Source organism: Theropithecus gelada, chromosome 12, assembly GCF_003255815.1.
Source record: "Theropithecus gelada isolate Dixy chromosome 12, Tgel_1.0, whole genome shotgun sequence".
NCBI lineage: Eukaryota > Metazoa > Chordata > Mammalia > Primates > Cercopithecidae > Theropithecus > Theropithecus gelada.
Genome location: NC_037680.1, coordinates 2,754,972 through 2,775,438, shown reverse-complemented (window position 1 = coordinate 2,775,438; position 20,467 = coordinate 2,754,972). Strand labels below are relative to the sequence as shown.

At 46.3% G+C, this 20,467-nt stretch overlaps 1 protein-coding gene across 8 annotated transcripts in view; it reads right to left on the bottom strand.

Annotated features, from left to right (window-relative positions):
• SAP130 (Sin3A associated protein 130) overlaps positions 1-19,707 on the bottom strand; it is an 84,577-nt gene extending 64,870 nt beyond the window's left edge. For 5 of the 8 annotated variants that reach the window (XM_025404786.1, XM_025404791.1, XM_025404789.1 and 2 more), the window contains exons 1-7: positions 19,527-19,707; positions 17,778-17,895; positions 8,300-8,535; positions 7,005-7,163; positions 5,412-5,523; positions 3,743-3,867; positions 1,264-1,388 (exon numbers count right to left, since the gene is read on the bottom strand). In XM_025404786.1, the coding sequence (XP_025260571.1) occupies positions 1,264-1,388; positions 3,743-3,867; positions 5,412-5,523; positions 7,005-7,163; positions 8,300-8,535; positions 17,778-17,889 (869 nt within the window). In that variant the 5' untranslated portion in view covers positions 17,890-17,895; positions 19,527-19,707. Of the gene's footprint in view, positions 1-1,263; positions 1,389-3,742; positions 3,868-5,411; positions 5,524-7,004; positions 7,164-8,299; positions 8,536-17,777; positions 17,896-18,690; positions 18,895-19,526 lie in introns of those variants that run through there. The other 3 variants (XM_025404784.1, XM_025404790.1, XM_025404785.1) reach the window with 2 other exon arrangements.
• Between the last annotated feature and the right edge of the window lie 760 nt (positions 19,708-20,467).

The window sequence follows — 20,467 nt, the reverse complement described above, 5'->3', positions numbered from 1 at the left end:
AATGCCTAAAATCAAAGTATAAAACTCCTTTCCCAAAAATCCCACTCTCCTCCACCCTGTTAGGTGTATAGGCCAACTAGTACTGGCAAATAAATAATCCTGACTCCCCTCCTTCTCACACTCCCATACCCCCGCCCCCTGCTCCAGTGATTCTCAGAAATCTTCCTGACTCTATCCTTCAAAATCTACCCAGGGCCAGGCATGGTGGCTCATGCTGTAATCCCAGCACTTATGGAGACAGGAGGATCACTTGAGCTCAGGAGTTCATGACCAATCTGGGCAACAAAGTGAGAACCTGTCTCTACAAGAAAATAAAAAAATTAGTTAGGCATGGTGGTGCACATCTGGAGTTTCAGCTACTTGGGAGGCTGAGGCAAGAGGATCACTTGAGGCTGAGAGTTTAAGGCTGCAGTGAGCCATGATCATGCCACTGTACTCCAGCCTGGGTGACAGAGCGAGACCCTCCCTCCAAAAAATATAATCTATCCAGAATCTAACCATGTCTTTCTACATCCATCTTCATCTCTCCTACATGCTGGCTATACCCTTCTACCCAACCTCTGCTTCTAACTTGGCCTCTCCATAGCCTATTCTATCCAGCAACCAGGCTGAACCAAATGAAACTTCAGATCATTGCATTGCTCTGCTGAAAATTCTGCTAAGGCTTTCCATCATGCCCCAGCCGAGTCCATGTCCTTAGCGTGGCTCCTAAGGACCTATGTGATCTGGAGACCCTGCTACCTCCCCAAACCTAACTCTTGCCACCTTGGCCTCATCGGTGCTCCTTGTAAGTGGCAAACAGAATCCTGTCTCGGAGCCCTGCACTTACTAGTATTCCCACTGCCTAGAATATTCTTCTCTCAGATAACCACATAGCTCACTCATTTCATTGTATCTTTTCATTTTCTACTCAAATGTATTATCAACAAAGCTCTCTCCGACCACATTACATGAAACTGTAAGTCCCCTGCACCACCCACCCTGTCACTCCCAATCCCTTTTACCCTTATTTTTTCCAAAGCACTTTTCACCATCTAAAAACCTACATATTTATTGTGTCTCCAGCCCCTAAAAACAGAAGCTCTGTGTGGGCAGGAATTTCTTTGTTCACAGCTTTAGCCCCAGGATTTAGAACACTACATAGCTCATTAAAGAAAAAGCCACTCAATAAATATTCACTTAAATGAAGGAATGAAAGAAAAAAGAGTGGAGGAGGCGGAGGAGGAGGCAGGAAGGTTCAAACTTCATCCTCCCCGTGTATACCTAAGTGCTGAGTCAGTAGCATGTGCCGCTGTCGTAGTGATGACTGGAGACTGAGCTCTGGTGGCTGAGACGGTTGCTACCACAGCAGGAGGGATGGCATTGGAGGTGGTCACAGGTGGCCGAGACTACCAAAAGAGAAAAAACAGTTCATTTAAAACAAAAATAAAATAAAATATAGGAAGCCAAATACTAAACATGTAATTTGAAACGAGCCTACAGATAAGTATGTTTCTGCCCAAATAAAAATAAATTCTCACCATTTCAATTAAGGAATTCTCTTTTCAGATAGGTTGTCATAAGACCAAGCGCCAGGCCAAGCGTGGTGGCTCACACCTGTAATCCCAGCACTTTGGGACAGTGAGGTGGGCGGATCACCTGAGGTCAGGTGATCCCTTATTAAGACAACATTGACAAATGCTTTGGAAAAAAAAATCTCATTTTGATTGAAGAGTACATGAGTCCCTCCCGTGCAAATGTGATTGGAGTCAAAATTCTGCCCTACTACTGGTACCACTGGGACCTCACCCTTCAATCTAGAGTTGCCACAGGTCTGTTGTTGGTCCTGGTGTAGACGACTTATGCTGCCATCCAACCCAACACCTCCACAGAGGGCCTACTCAGGTGCTGAATAGAGCTGTTGGCTCTCAGGCCATCTACGTTAGCGAGTACAAGGGCAACTCAGAGTAACAGTATTCTTTTCTAGGTAATGGTTCAGGGTGCCCACATGCTTTCTGGATGTTTTCACATGGACAGAGTGCCCTTATCACACTTATGTGTGAAATCTTCCTCTGAAAAATGAGCTCCACACTGGGCTTCATCCACGTATCCACCATTATTCTTCGAATCACCTGAGTTCTGATTCTTCCCTCGCTCTTAACCCTGAAACATGCATCTAAATGGCCGAGCTCTGCAGCCCTTTTACCTGCTGCTCCTACCAAGTGCAGGTGCGTGTCTTACACTAAGGCTACAGCACCAGCTTCCTCACTCGGGAGCTCCTTGTCTTGATTCTCGTCTCCCTCTATCCCTTCATATGTATCACGTATACTACTAGATGCCTAATACTCCTCTGACTCTGTTTTCTTGACCAGAAAGGTCTTTTATTTTATCTTGAAAGCTGTAGGCTAGAGAGATACTACCCAGTGTCATAATCAAGACTCTTCCTTATTATCTTAAACCCAGTTGTTTCATACATGTGTCTCTCCCCTGAAAGTGCTTAAGGGGACAGACCTCCTGTATGTGATTCAGCTAGATTCATCTTATCTTTCTTCTTTTTTGTGAGATGGAGACTCACTCTGTCGCCCCAGATGGAGTGCAGTGGCACGATCTTGGCTCACCGCAACCTCTGCCTCTCGGACTCAAGCAATTCTCCCACCTCAGCCTCTCAGGTAGCCAGGATTACAGGCGCGCACCACCATGCCCAGCTAATTTTTTGACATTTTAGTAGAGACGGGGTTTTACCATGTTGTCCAAGGTGGTTTCAAACTCCTGATCTCAGACAATCCGCCCGCCTTGGCCTCCCAAAATACTGGGATTACAGGCATGAGCCACTGTGTCCAGCCTAATCTCATCTTTCAACAATACTACTTCAATGATACACAAAGCCATTGTGTTTAAAAAAAAAAAAAAATGATTTTTGGCCGAGCACAGTGCCTCATGCCTATAATCCCAGCACTTTGGGAGGCCAAGGCAGGCAGATCACTTGAGGCCAGGAGTTTGAGACCAGCCTGGCCCACAGGGTGAAACCCTGTCTCTACTAAAAGTATAAAAATTAGCCGGGCATGGTGGTACACACCTGTAGTCCCAAGCACTTGGGAGGCTAAGGCAGGAGAATCACTTGAACCCAGGAAGCAGAGGTTGCAGTGAGCTGGGATCATACCACTGCACTTCAGCCTGGGCAACAGAGTGAGACTCTGTCTCAAAAAAACAAAAACAAACAAAAAAACGCAGTGGCTCTCTACTGTATATAAAAAGTCTAGTTTATATTCCATATTCTAGAGCACCCAAATTATAGATACTATATTTCCTGCAAATATATTATACTTCAGTAGTAATGAAGCCATAGATTTCCTTAAAAAAAAAAGCTGAATGGCATGGACCACGTTCTTGGAACAAACATACATATATGCATAACTTTTAGGAGTCCACAGATCCCCCCAATCCAAGTTAAAATCCCTCAATCCTAGCCAGCCTTTACTAACTGCCGTCTACAACCATCACTGCCTCCTTGCTGCTGTTCATCTCCCCCTTCACTTCCTCTTCACTTCTCTGATTCCTCATTAGCACAGCCTTTCCAACAGGAAGCCTTCCCACCACCTCTCCTTTGCGTTCTTACAGCTTGCCACATGATACTGTGCATCTTTCAAACTTCCCTATGTCTTGGCAACTCGATGGGAAGTCCCTGAGGTCAAGGATGTGCCTAGTGCCTGGTGGCGTGAATAATTCCCATGCCGCCCTTCATGCACCCCGGGCTCCGACGTGCCTGGATTGGTTGGTGAATGATGTGCTGCACTGCTGGCTGAGCAGTAGCAGCATTTGGCAGCTGCGAGGTTGGCCTCAGGACTGTGGTTACTTTAGAACTGGACATCACGGCAGCAGCAGCTGCACCTGAAAAACAAAAGTGTTTATTATATTTATTCTAGTTATACTCCCTAGGAAAATAATCAATATATTTCCTAAAACTCAGATAGTAAATCAGTAGGGAGCTGAAGAATGGTATGTATACTTCCCATTTCATCACAGAGAAAACAAAGAAAATGTGTATTCAAAAGATTTAATAATTTATATTGCCTCTTCACAGACAATCTTAAGTGAAACTGCTGCTGCTTTTTGTTTCTGGTAACTGCAAGTGTGCACAGCGGTAAAGCACACAGTGAACAGCAGCGTGATGCCACCGCCTCAGCTCTGACGAGGGCTCGGGTACTTTGCCTTCCACTGTCTTTGTTCCATTAGAGCAGACGTCAACATTGCGAAAGGGACACATTATGAACCCTAACCTCAACCCTAACCCGAACCCTGCAGTTTTCACCCAGCAGACCCCCTGTGGGTCTGTGGACCACATTTGGAGAAACACTGAGTTATGCTATAACCAAGCAAACCTGGTCTTGTGTGTGCTAACTTGATTTTGCCAACCATCTCCAACTGTTTCACACTCTCCAATAAAAGGTAAAATTTTCTAGTCAAAACTCATTTATTACCTCACAACCTACTAGAACTTAAGTGTAAAAATAAATTACTCTTAGCCAGTGTGGTGGCTCACACCTGTAGTCCCAGCCACTCAGGAGGCTAAAGCGGGAAGATCGCTTGTGCCCAAGAAGTTTGAGACCAGCCTGGGTAACACAGTGAGACTCCGTCTCAAAAAATAACCATCATCATCATCTTATTGTTACGTAAGTTAAAAAAACTTGGTAAAGATCATCTTTGAACTTAAAAAATATTCAGTATTAGTATTTGTGACTTATGTATTAAAAATGAAGACCATGTTGCAGATAAGCAGTCTAATAATAATAAAGACCATGTTGAGATTATCAAAGCTTGGGGAGTTCCTCAATATAAAGGACAATTTTAGACCATATTAAACATTTTAATTGCCTAAGTATACATACTTGTAATGCAACTATAATAAGCACATATTAAACCATGCTAAAAACATGGATTGCTCTAAGTTTATTTCCACTGTCTTGCAATTTTTTTTTCTTCTTCTTGAGACAGATTCTCACTCTGTCACCCAGGCTGGAGTGTAGCGGCGCAATCTCAACTCATTTCAACCTTTGCCTCCCAGGCTCAAGCCATCCTTCCATCTCAGCCTCCTGATAGCTGGGACTACAGACACTTGCCACCACACCTGGCTAATTTTTTGTATCTTTGCAGAGACAGGGTTTCGCCATGTTGCCCAGACTGGTCTCGAACTCCCGGATTCAAGTGGACCTACCACCTCAGCCTCCCAAAGTGTTGGGTTTACAGACATGAACCACAGCACCTGGCCTTTTTTTCTTTTTAAATAAAAGAGGTTTACTTGGTTCACGATTCTGCAGACTGTTGTCCTGCAACTTTAACAAGCTGATTCTAGACACATTCTGTGTGATATATTTTACCAAATGGATATCTGCTACGGCATTTTGAGAGTTTGAACAAAACTTGCAAGTCGTTACCTCGAGGTAAATGAGAAGCTCCAATGTGAAGAGGGGGCCCAGGAGCATTGCTGCGGATGATAGACATCTGCACGTTTGTAGTCATGATGTGGTGCAGGTTACTGGGATGTCCCTGAAAGAAAGAGGATAGAATGTTATTTTCACATGTTTGGTCTTAGCCATTGCCTCTAGGAAGTCACCTGCCTCCAAATGTGGGTCAGGTTTTTTCTTTTAGATAGTGAGTATCCCAAGGGAAAGGGCTAAGGACATTTAGCTTGAGCTACTTTTACATGCTGTACTGTATAATGAACTGTGCTAACAGGCATGTGAGAAGTATGAGGACCCCACAACTGCTGCAGGCCCAAATAATAACAGATAACATACTTTGAGGTCTACTTTTAGAAACTCTCATCTGTGATATTACCTTTCACACTTGTTTTTTCTGTCCTGGCCAAATGCTTATTTTTTCCCATTCTCACAATTTCCTTTACATACCACTGCATCCATCCATTCTTTAAGCTTTGTGTTTCTAAGTAAATGTCAGTTAGCATCCAACAGGTGCTCCCCTACCAGTTCTTCAGCTCAACCCTGAAATGTCCCTTACTCACATTCTCCCAAACCACAGAGAACAGTGTTTCTCAGCTTAGGGTTCTGGTACTTCTGAGAGTACTCAGCGTATGACAAAAGGAAAAAACACAGTACACCTCTTTGGAATATAAATTTTTCTTGAAAACGTGAAGGGAAAGTTTTTAATTTATTTTTTTTCCCCACGTAAAAAATTTTAAATATTTAATTAATCAAGTACACAGCAGAACAGGATTGCAAACTTTCACAAAAAAACCTTAAAACAGAAGACTTCAAAATAAATGTTCGCAACTAAGGCCAGATGCAGTGGCTCATGCCTGTAACCCTAGCACTTTGGGAGGCCACAGCGGGCGGATCATTTGAGGTCAGGAGTTGGAGAGCAGCCTGGCCAACATGGTGAAACCCCGTCTCTATTAAAATAAAAAAACTAGCCAGGCGTGGTGACGCACGCTTGTAATCCCAGCCACTTGGGAGGCTGAGACAAGAGAATTGCTTGAACACGGGACGTGGAGGTTGCAGTGAGCCAAGATCGCACCACTGCATTCCAGCCTGGGTGACAGCGTAAGACTTTGTCCCAAAAAAAAAAAAAAAGTTTGCAACTAGAGAGCTGCTTGAGGTAACCTACCAGTACCCCAAAAGAGGCACATCTGCTCTCCTCAGAGAAACCACAGAGAAGCACTGCCCACCACTACCCCTGGGAGGCTGTTCTTGACGCTAAAATCAAACACAAACCACACTCCGGACTCAAGGACACGGACTGTTTTATCCAGATTTATACATCACACTGAGGGTCGAATCGAGCAGCTAGTAGCTGCTCAATAAATTCTAGCTAAATGACCACTATGGATACTGGCTTCTACTCCCCACAGTTATCCTTCTCTCTCAAACCTACTACCTTCCCCTGCAGGTTATCAGTGAGTGTTTAATCTTTTTTTATTACCGTGCCTAATGTACTGCTAGCATTCAATAAATCATGATCAATAGTTTGGCATTTCAGTTGAAAATCAGCAAATTAAAAGGAAGAAAAACCTGTTGTCCACTGATCGTTGCCACAGGAATGGCTGAAGCTTGAGGGATGCTACTCTCCATGGTAACGGTAACCTGCCCTGGAACCTTGGGCGGAAGTGACAGGGTGGAAGGTGGAGCAGGAGCAATGGGACGGCTAGGCATGGTAGGCTTCGGGGGCGGCTGCAAACAGAAAACCACACAAAACATATCAATGGCCTCATACTGGTGATGCGTCTCAATCCAGAATTAAGAGTACACAAATCGAACCTGGAGAGTGCCAGGAAAGATGCCATAAGCTTTATACATTTTATCTATTAGCATCACAGTGTTTCCACTGAAGTACTAGCATTTCTATTTCACAGATAAAGAAACATACAAAGCAAGGCTAACTGACTTGCTCAAAGCCACACACACAGTAAGAAGAACTGGGAACAAAGCCCAGAGCTGTATGGCTCACAGCCCACACCCTTTCTTCTACATGATGCCGCCTCCCAAGTCTGGGTGGATTGAACAAAACTCCCAGTAACTGAAACAGAACCCCCAGGTAACGCACAGGCGATATTCTCAGAAACCCCCAAATTAACCAGTTGCTAAAACAGACCTTAAGGAAGAGTGCTACTCCAGTTGGTCCCATGATACTGGGTTATCAGAACTTACAACATCACTGTCAGCCAGGTGTGGTGGCTCACACCTGTAATCCCAGCACTCTGGGAAGCTAAGGTGGGCAGATCACTCGAGGCCAGGAGTTTGAGACCAGCCTGGCCAACATGGTGACACCCCGTCTCTACTAAAAATACAAAAATTAGCCAGGCGTGGTGGCGTGTGCCTGTAATCCCAGCTACTTGGGAGGCTGAGGCGGGAGAACTGCTTGAACCTGGGAGGTGGAGGTTGCAGTGAGCCAAGATTGCACCACTGCACTCCAGCCTGGATGACAGAGAAAGACCCTGTCTCAAAAAGAAAAAAAAAAAAAAAAAAAAAAAAATTAGGTTCATTTAACCCCCCCCTGCTAAATCTGACTGGCTTAAAAAAAAAAAAAAAAGAGGGTCCCTTATCTAACTTAACATGCCCATAGGTTGAATAGTATCAGTATCAAAATGGGTAACAGCAAAGATTCTGTGATGCCAACGGCCCAGCAGCACAAGACGAGGCACTGCAGAAAATCAGGGCTGAGTTACAGAGAGGTGCTGAACTCATAGGTCATAAAGAAAAAATGAAATACGATCCTAAGATACAGCCTAAGATTCTGTACAAATTGTTATAGAGATGAGCCAGTCTTGAGCTCCGGTTCAGTGTGAAGTTTTAACCCTCTCCATTACCTTCATAAGTCCCTCCGAAAATGAAAGTGGCACTGCTGGCGTCAGGTGTGCTGGCGGGGCTGTCACTGCAACAGGTGTGGCTGATGCGACAGCATGGTGTGTAGACAACATCTGCACCTGTGGATAGGGCCTTACCACGACAGGCTCTTGCTTTTCCTCCCGGGACTGGAGGGAGCTGCTGGAACTCATGTGCTCCCTGGCACCGACTTCAGAATCTCGACCAGATTCATCATTGACTAGTAAAGACATTAAACGTGAGACAGTATGTCACAGTCTCCCAATGTAAGATAGCGGCACAAACAAGAGTGGCACCTGAAGTTAAATCTCAGGACTGACCAAGTGGCCACTTCCTTGTGATGTTTTCTTAACAAGGTCAATTTGGGCACTGGATTCTCCTGATGGACATCAGACAGAAGAGCCACAACTGTGGAATGTAGAATTCATTCTGGATATTGTAGCCTTATGAATAAACTACCTGAAAATCACCTAAAATGAGCTGAAATAGTTAAAAGTACAATACAGAGTATAAGACAATTTCATTTAAAACATCTTCTTAAAAAGTTATAAAAGCCTGACATTAAAAAGATATTTTACGCTGTGCTGGCCAACGTGGCAAAACCCTAACTCTACTAAAAATACAAAAATATAAAAAACAAAAAAAACACAAAAAAACACCTTTTTTTGTAATCCCAGCTACTTGGGAGGCTAAGGTGGGAGGATCGCCTGAGCCCAAAACGCAGAGGTTGCAGTGAGCCAAGACTGCGTCACTGCACTCTAGCCTGGGCGAGAGAGAAAGACTGTCTCCAAAAAAAAACAAAACAAAAAATGTATGGCTGGTGCAGTGGCTCGCATCTGCAATCCTAGCATTTTGAGAGTCCAAGGCAAGCAGATCCTTTGAACCCAGGAGTTCAAGACCAGCCTTCGTAACACAGTAAGACTCCATCTCTGTAAAAAATATAAAAATTAAATGGGCATGGAGGCACGCACCCGTAATCCCAGCTACGCTGGAGGCAGAGGGAGGAGGATCACTTAACCCTGGGAGGTCAAGGCTGCAGTGAGTCAAGCCATGATTGTGCCACTGCACTCCAGCTTGGATGACACAGTGAGACTCTGTCTCAAAAAAAAAAAAAAAAAAGGTGGTGGCGGTCTGGGCACGGCAGCTCACGCCTGTAATCCTAGTACTTTGGAAAGCCAAGACGGGCAGATCATTTGAGGTCAGGAGTTCCAGACCAGTCTGACCAACATGGTGAAACCCCGTCTCTACTAAAAATAAAAAAAAATGAGCCAGGCGTGGTGGTACACACCTATAATCTTAGCTACTCGGGAAGATGAGGCAGGAGAATCGCTTGAACCCAGGAGATGGGAGGTTGCAGTGAGCCAAGATTGCGCCACTGCACTCCAGCCTGGGTAACAGAGTGAGACTCCGTCTCAAAAAAAAATTTAAAAAAAGATATTTTAAGTACAGTTCCTAACTTTAAGAACATAGAGTTTTTCAAAACTTAAGGACAGAGATAGGAGACATATTTACCACTGTATGCTCTTTTTCTTTTGGTGTTTTGGACTATCAGAAGACATAACATATTAAACTTTTTTTTTTAATTTTTTTTTTTCTTTTTTTTTTTAAGACGGAGTCTCGCTCTGTCGCCCAGGCCAGAGTGCAGTGGCCGGATCTCAGCTCACTGCAAGCTCCGCCTCCCGGGTTCACGCCATTCTCCTGCCTCAGCCTCCTGAGTAGCTGGGACTACAGGTGCCCGCCACCTCGCCCGGCTAGTTTTTTTTGTATTTTTTTAGTAGAGATGGGGTTTCACCGTGTTAGCCAGGATGGTCTCCATCTCCTGACCTTGTGATCCGCCCGTCTCGGCCTCCCAAAGTGCTGGGATTACAGGCTTGAGCCATCACGCCCGGCCTTTTTTTCTAATTTTTAAAAAAATTTTTTTGAGACAAGGTCTCACTCTGTCTCCCAGGCTGGAACACAGTGGATATCAGCTCACTGTAGCTTCAGACTCCTGGACTCAAGTGATCTTCTGCCTCAGCTGCCCAAGCAGCTAGACTACAGGCACACGCCACCACCCCTGGCTAATTCTTTTATTTTTTTATGAAGACAGAGTTCCACTGTGCTGCCCAGTCTGGTCTTGAATACCTGGGATCAAGTGTTCCTCCCACCTCTGGCTTCCCAAAGTGCTGAGATTATAAGTGTGAGCCACCGCACCTGGCCTATTTAAAAATTAAATATTTAAAAATTAAGTGGAGGCCGGGTGTGGTGGCACACACCTGTAATCCCAGTACTTTGGGAGGCCAAGGCGGGGAGATCATTTGAGGTCAGGAGTTCGAGATCAGCCTGGCCAACATGGTGAAACCCTGTCTCTACTAAAAATATAAAAAATAGCCAGGTGTGGTGGTGCACACCTGTAATCCCAGATACTCAGGAGGCCGAGGCCCGAGAATCGCTTGAGCCCGGGAGGCGGAGGTTGGGGATCCCGCCACCGCACTCCAGCCTGGAGAACAAGAGCAAGACTCTGCGTCAAAAAAAAAAAAAATTAAGTGGAAAAAAATCAGAGAACAATACTAATGTAATAAAAGAAGAGCTTGTGAAAATATTAACTCATATTTGTCTATAATTTTTCCAAAATATTAATATTCTTTTTTTCCTGAGCATAAAGATATTTACTGATGTAGAGAATGTAAATTATTTGGAGTACCATAAACAAAGTAAAGTTGTCCCCAAACTCACCCCACAAAGGCACCAACACTTAAAGTTCTGGTGACAGTTCTCATCTCTTTTAAATTTTGGGTGGGTTTTTATTCATTTGACTTTTTTCCTTGAAGTATGATCTTCACAAAGGTAAATGCACAAATGTTAGTTGTGCAACTCAATGGACTTTCATAAACTGAATACACCTGAGTAAATAGCACCCCGCTCAAGACAGAAAACATTATTGGTCTCCCCGAGACCCTTAGTTTGGCCCTATTCTAGCCACTATCCTCCCAAGGAAAGCAATCGTCTACCTTGTAACACTACAGATTAGTATTGTCTGTTTTTGAACTTGATATAAACAGACTCATAACAAATACACCCTATTGTGCTTTGCCTCTTTAACTTACAGGTATGAGATTCATCCACGTTAGTGTACACAGCTATAGCTCTTTCATTCTCAAGGCTGTATATAGTATGACGTGTGAGCAACGTACAAATTATCCATTTTACTCTTAAGAGGCACTTTACATAGTTTTTGGTTTTTTCCTATTTTGAATAGTGCTAGTAATGTTCCTGTACATGTCTTCTGGTAAACACATGTATCACTTCTACTCAATATATACCTAGGAGTGGAACGACTGAGTAGAGAATACTGCATTTTTTAAAGGTGAAATGGGGACAGGCACAGTGGCTCCTGTCTATAATCCTAGCACTTTGGGAGGCCGAGGCAGGTGGATTACCTGAGGTCAGGAGTTCAAGACCATCATCCAACATGGTGAAACCCCGTCTCTACAAAAATAAAAAAATTAGCCGGGCATGATGGCGGTTGCCTGTAATCCCACCTACTCAGGAAGCTGAGGCGGAAGAATCGCTTGAACCCAGGAGGCAGAGGTTGTAGTGAGCCAAGATTGTGCACTCCAGCCTGGGCAACAGAGCAAGACTCCGTCTCAAAAAAAAAAAGGTGAAATGGGATTTTATTGTATAGATGTACTATAGCTTTTAAAATCACTGTATCATTGATGGGCTTTTAGGTTATTTCCAAATTTTTGCTTTTATCAACAATCTTGTCCAGAGATCTCTTCAGGAAAACGTTTCTAAAAGTACAAGTGCTGGATGAAAAGACTGAAAAGGCTGGGCGCGGTGGCTCAAGCCTGTAATCCCAGCACTTTGGGAGGCCGAGGCGGGCGGATCGCAAGGTCAGGAGTTTGAGACCAGCCTGGCCAATATGGTGAAACCCTATCTCTACTAAAAATATAAAAATTAGCTGGGTGTGGTGGTGGGTGCCTATAGTCCCAACTAATCGGGAGGCTGAGGCAGGAGAATTGCTTGAAACCGGGAGGTGGAGGATGCAGTGAGCTGAGATGGCACCACTGCACTGCAGCCTGGGCGACACAGCTAGACTCCATCTCAAAAAAAAAAAAAAAAAAACGAGAGGAAAGAAAAGACTGATATACATTTTCTTTTTCGCTATATATTGACTTTTCTCCCAGGTCATTCAGAATTTTAAAAATTTTCATCTATAAAACCTCTTCATTGGGGAATAAATTACATAGAATAACACCACCGTTTTACAAGAAAAGTTCAATAATTTTTTTACAAATATCCTCAGTAACACCAAAGAGGAGAATGGTTGGGTCAAATGGTAAGTATATGTTTAACTTTGCCAAAGTAATTTCCAAAGCGACTGTAGCACTGTCTGTTCCCATTAGCAGTATACGCGAGTTCCAGCCGCTCCTCTTCCTTACTCACGTTTGATATACAGCCATTCTAGTGGGTTGTAGTGTGTGTCTCCCTGTAGTTTTAATTAGCATTCCCATGACGACTAGTAATGTTGAACATCTTTTTATGTGATCACAGCCCATTCATATATATCTTCTTTAGTGAAGTGCATGTTTATCTTTTGTCCACTTTAATCAATTAGCTTTACTGAGGTACAATTTACACATAAAATTCACTAATTCTTTGTGTAACATTAGATAAATGTTTGCAAAAGTATACAATGGTATAACACAATCATGACACAGATCATTTCCTGTTACTGCAATAAGTTCATTCATACCCCTTTGTAATCAATTCCCTCTCTGCCACCTCTATTCCCCAGAAACCACTGATCTGCTTTCTGTCACTATGGTATATAATCTTTTCCGGAATTTCATATAACACAGTCATACCATCTGGAGTCCTATGTATCCGGAATCTCTCCTTAGTGTAACGTTACTGAGGTTTATCCATAATGTTGTGTGTGTCGGTAGTCTGGTCCTTTTTATTGCCAAGTAGTATTCCACTGCATGGATGGATACACAACAATTTGCTCATCCAGTCACCATCTGATACACATTTGGTGAGATTCCTGTTTTGGCTATTATGAATACAGTTTCTATGAACATGTGAGTATAAGTCCTTGTACGAACACACGTTTTCATTTACCTTTGATAAACACCTATGGAATGAGATTGCTCAGTGCTGTGGTAAGTGTATATTTAACTGCATAAGACATTGCCAAACTGTTTCTGGAAGTGGTTTGCCATTTTGCATTTCCAACAATAAAGCGTGAGTTCTATTTGTGCCACAACCATACCAACGCTTGGTATTGTCAGTCTCTGTAATTTCGGTCTTTCTAATGGATGTGCAGTAGTTTCTCAGCAGTTTTAAATTGCACTGCCCGGAGGAGGATTAATAATGGTGAGCATCTTCTCATGTGCTTCTTTGGCACTTATCTAGCTCTTCTGGTGAAGTATCTACTCAAATACTTTCCCATTTAAAAAAAATCAGGTTGTCTGTCTTTCACTACTGAGTTATGAGTTCTTGTTTTTTTTTTTTTCCTGAAGACAGGATCTCACTCTGTCACCCAGGCTGGGGTGCAGCAGTAAGATCTCAGGTCACTGCAACCTCCGCTTTCCAGGCTCAAGAGATCCTCCCGCCTCAGCCTGTCAAGAAGCTGGGACCACAGGCATAAGCCACCATACCCGGCTATTTTTTTTTTTTTTTTTTTTTGAGACGGAGTCTTGCTCTTGTTTTCCAGGCTGAAGTGTAGTGGCACGATCTTGACTCACTGCAACCTCTGCCTCCCAGGTTCAAGTGATTGTCCTGCCTCAGCCTCCCAAGTAGCTAGAATTACAGGCACCCACCACTACGCCCAGCTAATTTTTATATTTTTAGTAGAGACAGGTTTCACCATGTTGGCCAAGCTGGTCTTGAACTCCTGGCCTCAGGTGATCTACCCATCTCAGCCTCCCAAAGTGCTGGGATTACAGGCATGAGCCACTGTAAAATTAGCCTGGCCCCGGCTAATTTTTGTATTTTTTGTAGAAATGGGGATTTGCCATGTTGCCCAGGCTTATCTCAAACTCCTGAGCTCAAAGCGATCCACCTGCCTTGGACTTCCATGTTGCTGGGATAACATGCATGAGCCACTGTGCCCGGCCTTTATCCTCCCATAATGTTGTTGTGATCTTCCAGCACTATTTCACTGAAAAGACTTACAGGGCACGGTGGCTCATGCCTGTAATCCCAGCACTTTGGGAGGCCAAGGCGGGTGGATCACAAGGTCAGGAGATCGAGACCATCCTGGCTAACACGGTGAAACCCCGTCTCTACTAATAATACAAAAAATTAGCCGGGCGCGGTGGCGGGCGCCTGTAGTCCCAGCTACTTGGGAGGCTGAGGCAGGAGAATGGCGTGAACCCAGGAAGCGGAGCTTGCAGTGAGCTGAGATCGCGCCACTACACTCCAGCCTGGGTGACAGAGCGAGACTCCGTCTCAAAAAAAGAAAAGAAAAGACTATCATTTCCCTATTGAATTACTTAGGCACTTTTATCAAAAATCAATTGGCTATATATGTCTGGTTCTATTTCTAGATCCTCCACCTGAGTTGTTGTAGAAGATAAAGTCTCTGTTATGCTACAGAATAATAATGATTTTCTTCTAGAGAAAATAACATCTAAGTTGAAACCTGAAAAAAGAAGGAATTAGCCAAATAAGCAACTATATGGAAATGAAGAAGACAGACTATGGCAAAAGGAAAAAAATGTGCAAAGTCCCCACGTCATGAAATTGGGAACTTTTTAATCATTTATTTAGAAATATGAGTAGATACCATTGAGCAGGAGTCATAAAGTAGCTTAAAGTCACTTCAAGTCTAAAGAGAAAATAAATTTACAACAAAAACTAAGTTGGCGGCCACGTAAGTAGTTGACACCTGTAATCCCAGACATTTTGGGAGGCCTAGGTGGGAGGATTCCTTGAGGCCAGGAGTTTGAGACACGCCTGGTCAACATAGCAAGACTTCAACTCCATTGGGAAAAAAAAAAAACTAAGTTGGCAGGAGGAAGGCAAAATAAGAAATAAGGCTGGAACATCAGACAACGGCAGCAGCTCATAAGAAAACGCAGAGCTAGGCCGGGTGCGGTGGCTCAAGCCTGTAATCCCAGCACTTTGGGAGGCCGAGACGGGCGGATCACGAGGTCAGGAGATCGAGACCATCCTGGCTAACACGGTGAAACCCAGTCTCTACTAAAAAATACAAAAAACTAGCCGGGCGAGGTGGCGGGCGCCTGTAGTCCCAGGTACTTGGGAGGCTGAGGCAGGAGAACGGCGTAAACCCGGGAGGCGGAGCTTGCAGTGAGCTGAGATCCGGCCACTGTACTCCAGCCCCGGCGACAGAGCAAGACTCCGTCTCCAAAAAAAAAAAAAGAAAACGCAGAGCAATTAAAGATGCCTCCAGCCCCGCACAGTGACTCACACCTGTGATCCTAACACTTCGGGAGGCTGACAATGGAGGATTACTTGAGTCCAGGAGTTTGAGACCAGCTTGGGCAACACTGTGAGATCCTCTCTTTACAAAAAAGTTTAAAATTAGGCCGGGCGCGCTGGCTCAAGCCTGTAATCCCAGCACTTTGGGAGGCCGAGACGGGCGGATCACGAGGTCAGGAGATCGAGACCATCCTGGCTAACACGGAGAAACCCCGTCTCTACTAAAAAATACAAAAAACTAGCCGGGCGAGGTGGCGGGCGCCTGTAGTCCCAGCTACTCGGGAGGCTGAGGCAGGAGAATCGCATAAACCCGGGAGGCGGAGCTTGCAGTGAGCTGAGATCCGGCCACTGTACTCCAGCCTGGGCGACAGAGCGAGACTCCGTCTCAAAAAAAAAAAAAAGTTTAAAATTAGCTGAACATGTGGCTGGGTGTGGTGGCTCATGCCTGTAATCCCAGCACTTTGGGAGGCCAAGGAAGGTGGATCATTTGAGGTCTGGAGCTCGAGATCAGCCTGGCCAACATGGTAAAACCCTGTCTCTACTAAAAATATAAAAAAGAAAAAAAAAAAAATTACCCAGGCATGGTGGCGCATGCCTGTAATCCCAGCTACTCAGAGGCTGAGGCACGAGAATCGCTTAAACCCAGGAGGCAGAGACCGCAGGGACCTGAGATAGAGCCACTGCACTCCAGCCTGGGCCACAGAGTAACACTTTATCTCAAAAAAATAAAATAAAATAAAATAAAATAAAATAAAATAAAATAAAATAAAATAAGCTGGGGAGCCCAAAAGATCGAGGCTGCAGTGAGCTGTGATTATGCCACTGTACTCCTGCTTGAATGACCGCATGAGACCCTGTTGCAAAAAAGAAAAAAGCCTCAGCTACTGGTTTAAGCAATGAGTAGACAGTGGTATCATTTACCGTAAGGAACACCAGAATCGAGTGTGAAGAAAAAGGAATAAAAAATAGTTTATTCCACTTTGCAATGTCATATATTTACTTAATACGTAGAGAAAAAGAGTATTTGAAGGAATTCCTCAACTTCAGCGCTGCTGACTAGACTGGATACCTCTCTGTTGTGGGGGCTTCCCGTTATCTTGTAGGATGTGAAGCAGTATCCCTGGCCTCTACCTACCAGATGCCAATAGCACTGTTGAGTTGTCACAACCAAACTGTCTTTAGATATTGCCAAGTATTCCCCTGCAGGAAAAACCACCTCCCCAAACACCCGTCACTGAGAACCACTGATTTCTACCACTCAAAGGGCACGAGACAAAAAACCAAGTCTTATCTGTGTGTATGCAATCAGCCCTCTGTATCCATGGGTTCCCTGATGTGAATGCAACCAACTTTGGATGTTAAATATTCAGGGGGAAAAATAAAATATGGTTGCATCTGTACTAAGCACATACAGACTGTTTTGTCTTCTCATTGTTCTCTTAGCAATACGGTATAACAACTATTTACATACTATTTACGTTGTAGTGGGCATTACAAGTAATCTAGAGATGATTTAAAGTATACTGGAGGATAGATACAGGTAATATGTAAACACTATACCATTTTACATCACAAAGTGGAGCAACATGGATTTTGGTATCTGAGGTGGGTCCTGGAACCAATCCCCCACAGACACCATAGGGAAACCGCATATCCTTTGTTTTCCACTTCTTTTCCTTGATAATAAACTCCTAAAAGGCAAGATCTGTTCCTTAAACAACTCTGGGCTCCCTCACACCACTAATGCTATACTCTTGGACATTAATTAAACATGAATATATTAATGCATTTCAAAAATAGTTCTTACAGGCACGCTTTGCTATAAGTTGCATGTGTACGCTATGTGAATGAAGTGGTTAAAACAGGAAGAAAAAAAGCCTTGTTTAAATTAGAATAGTAATATACCCTTTCTTCAAATTCAAGAAATAAGAATTTACTAAAATCCTAGAAGGAATCTGCTAATTTTTAAGTTAGAAAACTGGCAATATTCCTAAAGTTGGAAGAAATATATTAGAATATTACATATCTCACCTGTAGCAGCTGGGTTTATCAATCCAGCAGTACCACTGTTTGCAATCTGAGAAGGGGCCTGGCTCAGCCCAGTAGAAGGGGCTCCTAATCGAGGAAACTGTTGAGAACTCATTTCCACCTGTAGTACATACAGTTATATGGTTATTACTAGATTCTGAGATCTGAATCAATATTGAGAAATTAAAGCATCTTTAGTACCTAAGAGATAGTCCCTCGGAAAAGCAAATGTTGCATCATCTATTTAAAAACAATACCTTAGGATCAATATAAATGCAGACATTATCTAAACTACCTAAGTTTTCTACCAATATCGTTTATACTGAGCTGGCGTGTACTATAACCCTCCATAAATACTTGTGGATTGCCATGCTAAAAAAATCACCATTGAATCCTGTACAAGAGTCACATGACAGGTATTACCACAATGCATGTGTATTTCTCTGTGTAAAGTTTTATGGAAAATGGCATGTCTCTTCGAAACACTCAAACCTCACACCAAGGTGAACAGAACTGTGATTAGCATGTCATAGGAACATTCGGAGGAAGATACCCAGCCCTAAGAAAGGATCGGATGTTTTACATTCAGACCTGATGCAAAAGGAATTCTCCAATGCTTTTCTGCAAAGGCCTCCATTTACGGATTTCCTTTTTTTTTCCCTTTCATAGACCCCCCACAGAGCCAGAGGACCCTACACCTTCTCCATCTTCCCTAAAATCGTCCCCCACTTTTCCCCCAGGAGCCAAGCGATCTCCCCTGATTCGCCCGCAACCCCACCCCACCGCGAAGCCCCCGCTGAGATGGGAGGACGCCGATTTCCAGACACCTCGGAGTGCGAGACCCCCGTCTCCGGGGTAGGGGTGCGGACGGGCGTTCTGGGGACCCGACCACAAGGCGAGCACTGTGCCTCTTTACCTGTAGCCGCCGCCCGCCGCCCGCACCGCCCGCTTCTAGCTCGCCGGCCTGGGGGTGCCGCGGAGGGCCCATCTCGGCGGCGGCGATGCGCTCGGGGGGCGCGGGGAGGGATCGCGGCGGCGGCGCCCGGGGCCCGCCGCTGTCCAGCCCCGCTGGCCCCACTCACCCCCAACACCCGGCCGCCGCTGTGCTCGCAGTCCTCTTCCCCCGAACCTGCCCCTGCCTCCCCCGCCCGCCCATTGGCCCCACGCCCGGCGCGTCAGTGGAGGCCCAGGACCAATCCACAGCGACCTACACGGTCAGGACCCGCCCCACCCTCCCGCCGACCGCCAGCCAATCAGGCGCGAGCCTGGCCGGGGCAGCCCAAACCCCTCGAGGCTGAACCAATGGCAGAGGAAGACAGGCGCCCCCGGCGAGGGGGGCGGGGAGCGGGGAGGCCCCGCCTCGGCCAGGGTCTGAAAGCGGCGGGCGCAGGGCCCGGATGTGGAGAGTCACTTTAAACTGCTCCAGGAGCCAAACTCCCTGGGCCGCCCGCCCGCCCGCGCTCCCCCGACCGCTCTGCTTCCCCGCCAAGGCCCACGTCCGCCACGCCCCCACGCCCGGGTCAGCCCACCCCTCCCGGTGCCTCTCCCTTCCTCGCCACAGGACACCCAGCCCCTGTCGCCGGCCCAACTGCCGTGCCCAGCTCGCCAAAGAGCCGCGGTCCGAGCTGCAGGAGACGAGGATCCTCTGCCCTTCCCCGGGGACGCGCAACGGGACGGACGCTGCAGCCCGGCTCGGCCGCCCCGCCCCCTCATCTCCTCCCCTTCCCTCCCGGGCTCCCGTCCCGCCATTACCTGGGTGCTGCGCCGAGTGGCCGCCGCGCCGCCTTGAGCTCGCTCCCGCGCGCTCTCTGTCTGCGGGGCCGACGTCCCCAGGTTCCGGACCTGCAGCCACCGCCGGGGAGCTAGCACTCTGCCCCCCACCCCTCACTCCAGCGCCGCTGCTTCCGCCGCCGTAACGAGCCTCCCGTCTATTGGCTGGCGCAGGCCCCGCCCCCTGCCGAGTCAGCCAGTCGCCGGTGGTCGTGAGCGGGAGAGCGGACGGGCCCGCCCCTCGGAGCCGCGGCGTCCTCTGGGAAATGTAGTCGCGGGAGCCAAGAGGGCGGGCCGCGAGGGAGGTGGAGAGCGCCGGGGCGGGGCCGCAGGCGACCCGGCCAGGGCAACACACCCCTTTGCTGTCTGAAGTCGGTTCTGTCTTTTCTCTTGGCTAAGTGAGAAGACAGTGGATCCCACCCTGTGTCTCAACCTGAGGGCACTAGGTTTCATTTTCCCCGCGGGGAGGCGCGGCGCGGGAAAGGGTAATGGAGGCCAACTGCGGCGGCCAAGGGATCCGCGGGCCGGACCAGTGTCGTGACGGTGCCCGCCTCCCTACGCCGCGAGTGGGACTCGGTGTCCCCACCGGGGACCGCGGTCGGCACAGCCTACGCGCGGCGGGAGCCGCCAGGCGCGGCGCGGGCGCGGCTCTGTGAAAGCAGGCCGGCAGGATGCAGGACTCCGGGCGGCCGGGGCGCACCTGCGCGCACTTTCCAGATTGTGAAGGCGCTGAAGGGGGCAGTTTTATTTTGTCATTTTGTTTGGGGTTCAGGGTTGGAGTTTATGCGCCTGTAGAAGACATAGCCATATCTTTTGAGGCCACATTTGCATCTGATAAACTACCAGATGGTAGTTTAGGCCTGGAGTTTTGTGATTAGGAAATAAATGGGGCTCAACCCCCTCTCTTGCTGTCATGCACAGCT